Source organism: Bidens hawaiensis, unplaced genomic scaffold (assembly GCF_021521415.1).
Source record: "Bidens hawaiensis isolate Kalapana, Puna unplaced genomic scaffold, B.hawaiensis_p1.1 tig00020329_1, whole genome shotgun sequence".
In the NCBI taxonomy this organism is placed as follows: Eukaryota; Viridiplantae; Streptophyta; class Magnoliopsida; order Asterales; family Asteraceae; genus Bidens; species Bidens hawaiensis.
The window spans coordinates 333,128-345,181 of NW_027493092.1; the positions used below are offsets into that span (position 1 = coordinate 333,128).

General features: G+C 35.3%; 1 protein-coding gene across 1 annotated transcript; it reads right to left on the reverse strand.

Annotated features, from left to right (window-relative positions):
• Nucleotides 1–694: 694 nt before the first annotated feature.
• On the reverse strand, nt 695–11,615 carry LOC143560412 (putative pectate lyase 12). Its single transcript, XM_077048720.1, has 4 exons — nt 11,466–11,615; nt 2,319–3,225; nt 1,500–1,702; nt 695–933 (listed from the first exon to the last, which is right to left on the reverse strand). The coding sequence occupies exons 1-4, from the start codon at nt 11,612–11,614 to the stop codon at nt 738–740; spliced, it is 1,455 nt and encodes a 484-aa protein (XP_076904835.1). The 5' UTR covers nt 11,615; the 3' UTR covers nt 695–737.
• Between the last annotated feature and the right edge of the window lie 439 nt (nt 11,616–12,054).

The window sequence follows — 12,054 nt, forward strand, 5'->3', positions numbered from 1 at the left end:
AAAATCAGTTCCTACCTGGTTTATACATTAACCAGTTCCGGACCCGACCCGATAATACCTAGGTAGGAACCAGTTATTATCGTTAAAAGTATAAAAATCGACTTATAGCCGTTGCCAACAGCTTTATAGCCATTTTCTTTCATTTTTGGACCATTGGAACCGGTTTTTGAACCCCCAGACTAGGCAGGCCCAACCATTTTTCCCTTACTCGTTAGTATGAAATGAAACTAATAATACAAGTGTAATTATATAAAGATTGTATATTCTTTGTACGTAAGTGTAGGTAAATAAGTGAATGAAATGTTTTGTTTGAAGAGGTGTGTTGGGCAAAAGCCATGCCTCATATTTATTATCAAGGTGTTATAATACAATAGATTGAAAGGAAATAGCAACTTTATCAAGTTCTTTTATAACATGATAGTATTAACAAAGTTTTTTTAAAACACGTGATTGAGTAGAGGGTCAAATCGTCATTTTGTAAAAAGTAAATAATTTTTAGGACTTAAATGTTAAAACATCATTCGTTAAACAAGTTAGGCCAGTTATTTTACCTATGTAGCCCAAAACGTTAAAATAGTTCTTTTTTAATGAAAAGTTGGTAAACACAAATTAGAATAAAAAGTTTGATATTATTTTATCAACCAACTCGATAAAGACAGATATACAAGAAAACATAAACTCGAATCCCTTTTCGATTCAAAATTAATTCGGATAGCTTTTTCCGAAATATTTTTTTGTCACAATAACATAAGCCGATCGCAAGAACACATAAACAAGAACGATAACAATGCAATCAAGAAAGATGAAATAAAAGTCATATTAACTGGCTGAGAAGATCCATCACTATCTTCACCATAGTCATTTTCATCACCTACACCTCCATCACCATTACCATTACCATCACCATCGGTCCACTTCCCAAGCTTATTGCTCCTGCAAGTAATCAAAATCCCATCTTTAGATCGTGATTGTGACTTCAGGGTCGAATATCAATCTGATTTAACCGAACTGAATTACGTATTCGGTTTTTGGTTTATTTGTAACAAAAACCGAATTGAGTATTTGGTTACAAGATTCTAGTTCATACTGAATAAACCGAACCTATAAATACAAACTTTTTAGCTCTTATTTAATATGGCTCAAATGCTCAATACCTACTATTTTGAGTGTTTTCTGTTTACTCCAATAGCCCAAATTGTATATCTAACATTCTACACCTATTACAATTTGGCCCATAACATATTTAATAAAGCCCAATACCATTTCTCTCAAGCCGGTACAAACCGAATAAACCGTATTTGTATATTTTTGTTTTTGGTTTTAAACCATGTAAAAGAATTGTATTGTTATCATAAATTTGGTTCTTAGGTTGACACCAATTCGACTTCAATTTTTGGTTCGCTTTCAAATTACTGAATTCGGTTTTGTTTGGTTTCAACAAAAAAAAAAAAAAAACGGAACCAATTGATCTAACAAACTAAAAAGTGACAGGATCGAACCTGCCACCAAGCACACCGGCATGCATGGTGAGTTGATCAATCAAGGCTGCTGATTTTGGCTCTACACTATAGGCTTTCTCGTACTTAAGCTCTAGCCCTTCGCCCGATGCCAAGAAGAAAGCTCCGTTCATAAGAATATCCCCTTCACTCCTCCAATTCCATCCTTTCCAATGCTCTTGTGCTGTCTCCACCCTCTTTGTCACCTTTTCGATCAACTTTCCATGTTAAAATCAACAGAATTCGATTTTGTGGTTTAAAAGTACCACCCGAATTTGAGGCGATTTAGTATGTAGATGATTTCTGAAACTAATTGTAAAACTAGGTAAGTATTTAAGGCTTGTAGTTTGTAAAATTTAATTTCTTTTCGACTATTTCATTAAGCATTATAATATGATTTCTTTGATAATATAATACATAAGATTATAAAAAAAACTAAATACACAAATTTTTTATTCTACACTCCGATGTTAATTTTATTAAAGCAAGTTAGATTTAAAATAAACCACCTTTCTAATTTACAAGACAAAAATACTTTAAATCAAATAAAACTAAGATTTTTATAAAATTTATATCGAAATGTAATAAAAAAAAATTAAGCAATACTATTAACGGTTTTTTCATATTAGGGTATAAAAAGTAGAACGGTTTTTTCATATTTACCCTAAACCCGGAAATAAGTAACCAGTAATCGAACCAAATTAGAAAAGTTTAGGTTCAGGTTCCATGAATATGGGTACTTTCATGTTCAGGTTAACAATTACTCAGGTCAGGTTTCGATTACAGATAACGGTCCTAATTATAATATATTTATATATGTACCTCCTTGGCATTACGGTTGGCCGGAGCAGTATACCGGTTTCCCTGACTATTAATCGTTGGATTCCCACTCCCTCCGATGGCATACATCTCCCATCTCGAATACACATTATTCACCACATGGATATACCCTCTCCGGCACCGCGGCATCCTCTGCACCAAACTCTTCCCAAAATGGTTAAACGCGATCGTCACCTGCATGCCTGAGTCCGGCAAGTAATCGTCACTATGCCCAAGCAACATCACCTCATCATGATGCGAGAACAAGCTGTTAGAAACCGTTATTCCAGTTGACCCCATAATCGCATCAATCAACCCGTCTTTACAATGCGACAACGAGCAGTGGTCTATCCAAATATCCCGTGACCCGAATATGGATACACCATCACCGTCGGATCTCGTTCGGTACCCGATATGGGTCGGGCTGGACCGGATCATGGTGTTACCGGATTGGTAACAATGATGGATATGAATGTTATGAATAATAATATTTGTTATGTATTGTAATGTAATGCAGCCGCCACCGGTGACGTGGACATTGGCTCCACGACCGTCTAACGTTTTGAAGCTGTTGAATATTAGTTCTTGGGAGAGTTGGATGTGCATGTTGGTTGGGAAGACAATCCAGAGGGGTTCGGTTTGGATGACGGCGTACCGGAGAGTGCCTGGGCGGGGGTTGATTACGTCGTTGTCTGAGGAGTCGGTAACGACGTAATAGCGGCCGCCTTTCCCGCCGACTGCGTATTGACCGAAGCCGATGCCGCAGTCGGCGAGGCGCTGGCGGTTGAGGCGCCAGTCTGGGTCGCACCGCCAACAATCGTCGATTGGGTTGCCGGTCAAACATGAGGTTGATGAGTCAACGTTGGTGTATGTTAGCATTTGTCTTCTTGTGATCGACATGTTTACCTTCCTGAATAAAAAGGTAATAATATTTCAGTAATAATCAATAATAAAATAAATGTGAAATTTTATCAGAGTGTATAAATTGTCCTTTATAGGCTTATAACCATAGTCTCATTTGTTATTGTCTTAATGTTATTAAAAGTTATTGCAGTCAACATATCAAGTGAGTTTATCTAATATATGCAAGGAAGATTACAAATATATAGGTTGAAGTCTACTAGTCTAGTCATGTTTTATTTTGTATTAGTTTGAGACCCGTCTACTATACGGGTATTTCGTAAAAATACAATATTTTAATAAATAATCGATATATAAGAGAAACAATAAACCTATTAAACACTATTTATACCAAGTCATTGTACAATAGTCTTTAAAACATTTTAAAGAAAAAGATATTATAAATATCAAATATTTGAAAAAAAATACAGGAAGTAAATATTAAATTAACAAATTTTGAAGCATAAATTTTAAGAATGGTAAATATTATTTTACTATTATAAATTTGTTAAAAATGATAAGATTTAATGTGAAAGTGACAAATGGCCAAACTTTTAGTTTTTTATTAGATAGTATAGATATAGATATAGATATAAATAGATTTGCTAGTGGATGGATCTAATTATATTAGTATAAAATGGCTTATTCTGAATGTTGAATGTGGTGTTCATAATTAGTTAGAAAATCTGTCTGGAGTTAATAGAGGAAAAGTCTTTTATACATCCAAACGACATGGGTTCAAGTATCAGAAACAAGAAATTTGCCTTAATATGAGAAAAGAAGATCGATAGGACCATTTAAAATGATTTCGGTTGGTTTGAAATGTATATGGCACGGTTCATTGTTTGGTATTGACAATTTTACCTTTCGGTTTATAGCTTGTAAGTTGAAAACGTTTAAATTATATTATTACTTTTTATTTTAGAAATATGGGTAATGTTTATGTATTATACTCGTAAACCGTCTTTATTATTTTCAGAAAACTTAATGTAAAATGATGCTTTAAAGAAAAAATGGTGTAGAATAAATTCTTTCAATAGCCAAACCAACACGGCAAGTGTAGTTGCCGTTTCCCAAAACTGTAACTAACGGTCAAATTTAAAAACATTTCAAGTCATATGGTCACTTTTAATCCATCTATATACTAATAAAAGAAAATAATTCTGGACACATGTCATTCTGAGGTTAAGGGTATATTTGATACGGGGTAATGGAATAGATGAAGGAATGGAATGGACGTAGTAATGGAATAGAGAAAGGAAGGAAATAAATTATTACCATTCCATTGTCATGTTTAGTTACCATGTAAGAATGGAATGATTAATCACTTTATCATTATTAATATTTTTATTAGTAATAATAATAATAAATAAATAAATAATATTAATAATAAATGAATATTCATAATAAGTATTTTTAGGACCTCATGTTGCAACGAGATCGTTAAACTGTATATGCGTTGTGAAATGTTAACTTATCTGATTTAAAAATAAAATATATTGATAATGTAGTAATAGTTCTAATATAATAATAGTTATATTATAATATACAAAACGACAATGATAATATAATAACTATAATTAGAAAATAATAATAATAATATAATTATACTTTTATAATAGTATTTGAAAAAAAAACACCCATACCCAAAGAAATGAAAATCCTAAAAATGGAAGGAGTTTCATTCAGTCTGGAATGATCCATTCCATTCATGCATGGTAACCAAACATATTTTTTTTCATTCATTTGGAATGGCTTATTACATTTCACCTTACATTCCTCCATAACAAACACTACCTAATTCTCACTATCAAATTTCCACACAAATCACTTCTTTTTTATTGATGAAAAAGAAAAAAAATATATCTTGGTTCTAAATATGGTATTGATTATAAATTCAACATACCATATTAAATGGTCAATCTTCATTGATTGAATTATTAATACTATAAATTATATTGTAAAAGTACTTAATATAAAACAAATATTAATATATATATATATATATAATAATTACGTGTCAGAAAGATATTTTCTTTAAAATTAAAATGTATATAAAAAATTTTATGTTTAAAGAATACACTAACAATTAATTTTGAGACATAAGAAAACTATAATAATTTTGTTTACTTTTTACAAATATTCAATGTTTAATAAGTCTTAAAAATCATAGACAAATTTTCTATTTTTTATATTTAGTATAAGACTGTTGTGACAGTTGAATAACAGTATGTTATAAAGATATCATGAAAGCTGTTCAAAAAGGAAAATCTGGTGCGTTTTTTGATTTATGGTTTAAAGTTTAGTGTTCAGGGTTTAGCGTATGGAGTGAAAAACATTTTTGTGAAAGACTTTAACTACATCCTTCATATCTAAAGGCCTCATTGTTTTAAATGTTGCTTTCAGTGGCATTGCTTCATTATCGTATACCGATGATAGAACAACCGATTCTCGATTTAAAATTCAAATACATTTGATGATATAAAGGACTATATTTGTAAGACATTTTGTAACATCCCGAAATTTCCAAAGTAATATTAATTATATTACTTAATAATAGAGGGAAAGTTTACTCGGGTTATATGGAAATAAATAAATAGAGTAGGAGTTGGTATGGGTCGGGCTAGTGTTGGGTAATGGATATGGGTTATGGACTTGGGTTATGAAAGAATGAAGGAGAGTCCATGGGCTTAAGCCCATGATCCCTAAATATAAATGCCATTAATCACCATTTAATCCTCATTCTCACATATTCCACACACCACCAAAACACACAACACCATCTTATAACCCGAACCAAGATACGAAGGCGAAAACCCGAGCTTGTTGGTGCTGGAACGTCGTGACGGACCAAAACAACATCAAGGCTTAACCGTGTTTGTAGTTCGACTCGTTCAAGGTACGGTTATAGTTAGAAATCGTTCGTATAGGTTCGGTTTGATTTGAGAAATGACATATATGAGTTTGTATGGTAAAAACGAATCCAACAAAGCTAAACTTACTGTAAATGGTTAAGATTTGATGGGATAATCGATTGATAAAAGAACCCGTAACCTAGATGCCTAAATCGCACCCCTTAAACATCGATGTTAGGCCGAATTGATGGTTGGGGTTTGTAGGCGCTGGTCAGACGATTCCGTGGATACCTAAATCGAGTTATTTGGTTAAGAAACGAAGATGATTAAGGACGAACAGTAGCTGCAGCCGACAACTTCGCCTGCAAACTAAGTTCGCCTGATGAACTTCGCCTAAAAGCTAAGTTCGCCTGATGACAACTTCGCCTAAAAGCTAAGTTCGCCTGATGACAACTTCGCCTAAAGCTAAGTTCGCCTAAGGTTTAACTTCGTCTAGAGTCAAGTTCGATTAGAAAATAAATTAAAAACCTAATGAAAAATGTGTTAAGACAGTTAATGGAAATAAAATTTTTCCAAGCTGACCTGGCAGCCCGACCCCAGCCAGGGGCTCTGCCCCTTGGACCCTGCTAGGGGCTGCCGCCCCTAGACCCCGCTGCCAGGGGCGCTGCCCCCGGACCCCCGTTCGTTGTGGGTAGTAGTTAAGACTAGAAAGATGATATGAGTAGTGATAGTTGATTGATACGTATACTTGTTATACAGTCAGCCGTGCACAACTGAAGAAAGGGATTACGATTAACGGTGAACGTAACCGTGTTCGGGTGAGTTTCTAGCCCCATTCCGTGTTATGTTTTCGGGGCTGTGTGCATACTCGATGTGTTGTTAATACATTTATCCTAAGTGATAAGTGTATGCCATATGTGATATGTATGAATGATTGCTTGATGGTACGTGAACGGTCTTCGGATATTGCACGTACAGTCAGGTTGTAACGCTATGTATAAGGTAAGTATGATATGTATGCTTATGTGTATGAACGTGATAAAGTTAATAAAAGAAGGAAATGATGGTTGTATGGTTACGAAAAGGGTACCGAGCCGTAATAATACTCGAGGTATGATGTATGGTTGTATGGTAACGAATAGGGAATCGAACCCTACTAATATTCGAGAACTAGGGACCAGACCCTTATAATATCTGTGATGTTAGGGACCAGACCCTTATAATATCTGTGATGTTAGGGACCAGACCCTTATAATATCTGTGAGGTTATATGGCGAAAGGCTCTTTAAAACGTATGATTATGTATGTAAAGAAAGTATGAAAGTACGACTGAAAGAATATAAGTTTATGTGTATTGTATAGTGTATGATTAATTAGAACTCACTCAGCGTAGCTGACTTTTAGTATGCACGCAGGTGAGCTGATTATAGAGTTAGCATGAGGATGGCACATGGCATGGATTGAACGGCTGGCATCTAAAGAAAGAAGAAAAATGTTTTAAATATAAAGTTTTGTGTTATGGTATCAAAGAAAAGATTTAATGTTTTGTAACAAATGATTGATGTTTTATATTCCGCGAAAAGTTTTAATAAACTCTGATTTGCAGAACTGTGTTTATGAGTAAATCCGACGCTAAAGTAGGGCTACCGGGTTCGGGGGCTTTACACATTTTTTACATATAAAAAGATTTAATTATCTTGTATTTTATTTGTATTTAATTATTCATTGTAATTTTATAGATTAGCTTATACCATGTAATACACGGGTTTTTAAATTTAGTTTTAAATATTTTTTTTTTTTTTTTTTTTTTTTTTTGGAAAACACTCAATATTTTATTTATTTCTACTGATGAAACATAGATATTACATCAATATAGCAGGTAGGCGGGCAACAAGCTGCGCCGCCACCCCTTTCTGAATTGCAAACCCTAACCTGCTAAAGACATACCCCTGCCCCTTTGGAGTCGACACATTGCTATGCACAACCTGTTGGACCCTGGTTAGAAAACGGATAGCTTCCGGTGCCAAGGAGCCAAATGTATCAAAAGCCAGAGGGACAAAAACATGTTGGTTCTCTTCGCAGGCTTTAGCATGTTTCTCCACCTTCTTCGTTTCAGCCCTTTTTATTGCTTGCCCAGCTACAAACCCATTATCCCTCAAACCAGCTAAGGGAGATACCCCTGTGAGGTCAACACAAGCGTGTTTTCCCCCGGCCCAACCAAAGACGAGCAAATCTGCCGGTCGTAGAGTGGATCTCCCTTCCGTGGGGTCTGTAAGGAAGTTTACGGGGGCTTCCTTTTTAGCTGATATCCCAGCTCGCCTTAAGATGTCCCAAAGAACGTCCCGCACCCAATCATGTCGGTATTTGAACCCAGGCATCTCCTTGCAATGAACCGCATGCTCTCCGAATTTATCCAGGCAGGCCTTACGGCAGATCGGACATGTTTCGTCTTCGGGGTACATTGGGACCATCAAACGGTACTTAAGAATGACCCTATACTCAACCGCAGACATGCTTTGGCCCAAGCCATCAATCGGGATAACGGTCAAAAAATCTTGGGCATGAGGACCTTGTAAGCATTCAAAAACCGCCTTCTGTCGGGGGGACAATCCAAAAACTTCTCCCAGGCTCTGAGCGATTTTTCCAAAAAGGGCATTCGCCAAAGTTTTTTGAGGCTTTGGTGGGGCGGTGTCCATATTAGAGAAACCGCCAATGTCAAAGTCTGGGAGAGCGCCATTTAGGCGTTCCAGGGCCTGCACGTAGTCTGGGTCCAGGTCGACAACTCCGCTATTCCTTAAGATGTGATTCTGTAGCTTCCAAGACTGAGCCCTCGACGCTACAAAAGCGTAAACCCCGACATCATGAGCCGAAAGAAGGCCTAAACCCCCTAAGCGCATCGGTAAAGATGCAAGTCGCCACTGAAGATCACCAAAGAACGGGCCTCCACATACAACTATGTCTTCGATGGCTTCTCGTAGCCCCTTATCAAAACAGGATACCGCATCATCCATCATATGGGGGTGGCATGTTCGTAACCCAAAAAGCAACTTAGCAACCCCCATGCAAGACCTAAGCAGGAGGAGTTCGCTCTGGGGATCCCTAAGGCAAGGTAAGAGTTTCATAAGATCAACCGCACGAGATGCTCTCCGCCTCGCCAACTCCTTAATAAAGTAGGGATCTCGACTAACAGCCCCTCCAAGGAGCTTTACCCCTCTCTCTGGTCTACCAATCCCACTAGGGAAGAGCCCATCTTTGACTTTCACCCCGTTACACGTTGGCCAAAAAACCTCGGTTTTCTTAATATTAAGTTGCAGCCCCAATGATGGCCCTTCCGAGTTGATAATGTCTAGGGCTTTAGCGACTTCGTTGGCACCACCAATAATAGTCCCATCATCCAAGTACCAAGCATGAAATGGGAGGTTACAGTCATTTTGTACCCGGAGAACAAGAGGGTGTAATGCTAAGGCAAAGAGGAGGGGCCCAAGGGGGTCTCCCTGCTGAACCCCAGTAGTAGCCCCTATACAGTTATCATCAACGTACAACCTAGCCGGCTGGGCATAAAGGACCTAAGCAGGAGGAGTTTTAAATATAAGGTTAAAAAAGTATATTTTTAATAGAATTTTATATCAGTTATTATATATCTTTTGTCAAAACAATAAAAATAATATGTAACGTATTTGGCCTATATAAAGGTTTAACGCTCACATAATCTTAACTGAAAATTTGAGATTAGTTATGGATTATGTAAAATACAAAAATAAAAATAAAAAATAAAAAGCAAAAGTGCATAAATCGTTAACAGGGGGACCAACTTATGATATCTTGAACAAAGAAAAAGTAAAAAGTGGAGCAATTATATTATTATGTTAACACTGGACTCAAGTATAATTAAAAGGAAAAACATCAATTAATCCTCTTTACAAATTACCAATTTTTGTCTACAAGTTTTCACCAATATTCTTAATCTTTTTTTATTTTTGAACGACTAATTTGGATCACTCACGGATCACTGGAATATCATTGTGCCACAAGTGGTACCACACGATCATATCCATCACCAAGCCACCAATTGACTCAACATTTGAGAAAAAACCTCTCTTGTAAGATTCGAACCCAATACCTTATGATCACTAAGTTTTATCCCATCACCAAGATACCAATATTCTTATATCAATAAACACTTTAATCATCAAAACTTTAATTTAAATATATGCTGAATTAAATATTATTTTACTTACAAAGCCTAACTATATTTAACAACTAAAGTAAGGCGATTGTTCAAAGGTTTGTGGTACAGAGACAGAGACAAAGTTTCTTAAACTGTTGTAAAACTCCCGAGTAGGCGGCCGAGTACTCCCCGATTACTCCCCGCCTAGATCGAGTACTCCTCGTCTCGGCCGAGTACTCCTTAGGTATTTTCAGAGTAATCCCCGACTACTCCCGAGTATTCGCAACTCCCCAGTCGACCGCGTTGGACCGTCTAACGACTTTTACAACATTAGTTAAAACACATGAAAGATTTGAAACGAGCCAAATATTATCTTCTAGTAAAAATATTACATACATTCATAGTTTTTTAATAAAAATTGATCATTCAAAAAAAAAAACATATATTAATAGCCTAAACATCATAGATTGAATGAATAAATGTTACACTCCACATAGATTAAATGACTAAATCTCATATTCTATACCCTAACCACACATCATACCAATTATTTGTTTTATTGTTAACAGAATTAGTTATAATTTTTTTTACCAAATTATATACTTTGTTATCAAGTTGCTCTTTTTGTTACAAACTTTTAAACTTTAGCCCATAAAGATTTATGGCTCTATACTAATTTACTAAACACCTTTTTTTTTTCAAAATGTATAATTTATTTTACCATTAATAGTTACAACATACTTATCAAATGTTGGGTTAGTATGCAATAATTGTGTTCAGAGACTTTGATATGCCATAATTTTTTTGACGGATTTTTTCATAATAAAATAATGGCTTTGTAATAATATAAACCTTTTTTTACTGTAATATGTAATTTGCTTTCACTTTGCTCATGTAATTATTCCAATTAATAAAATTTAGCCAATAAAGATTTATGGCTCTATACTTGCCATTTTTTTATTTTGCATGCTTTTTTTTTTTACCAAAATACATCATTTTTTTTACCACTAGTGCAGAATACTTGTCATTTTATTTTATTGTATATTTGTTAGCCAAAATATGGAATGTGTTTATATTATTCTAGTTTTTAAATTTTGGTTTGGCTCATCCAATCACAATGTGCTTTTAACCCAAACATTCTTAAAAATACTAAAAACAATCCTAATTCACCAAGGCACATAACTTAAAATAGGTAAAGTAAGGTACATTGTGCAGAAAACGATGTACCTTTGAATATCTTGAGAAACATGGTCAGGGGAAGGGTGTTGGCCAGGTAGGGTCAGATTCTTGAACTCCATTGATGCATCAGTTTCTTGAACTATGTTCAATAGTAATTGAGTGTACAACACCACAATGTAGGTTCTTCTATGCTCCATGAAATTGAAGGGTATAATGGTAAATATGAGAGAATATGGTGGAGAGGGACAAGGGGTGAGTGGTTAGTTCTCAGTCAGCCTCCATTGGTGGAGACTGATGAATGATGATTTATAAGGAAATTGAGGTGGGGTAGGTTTTAAAAGGAAAAAGGATAGATTGATAGATTGACTATGTCTCAAGTATTTATAAATGCCTTCTTTCTTTGTTTATAGCGTTTTGAACTATCTCAATACTTGAGATATGGGGGCGTTAAACAGTGTTTTAAAAACCGGTATGTATCGATCGGTTGAACCGGTTATACCGGATTTTCGTAAGGTCACCGGTATTTAGAGTCCGGTATTTTTGGACGGTTTGCTTTTTTTTTTAAATACCGGTTTAAACCGGCAAACCGGTTTTAAATCCAAAAGATTTTTGATATTTTTTGCGGCCCATATTTTTA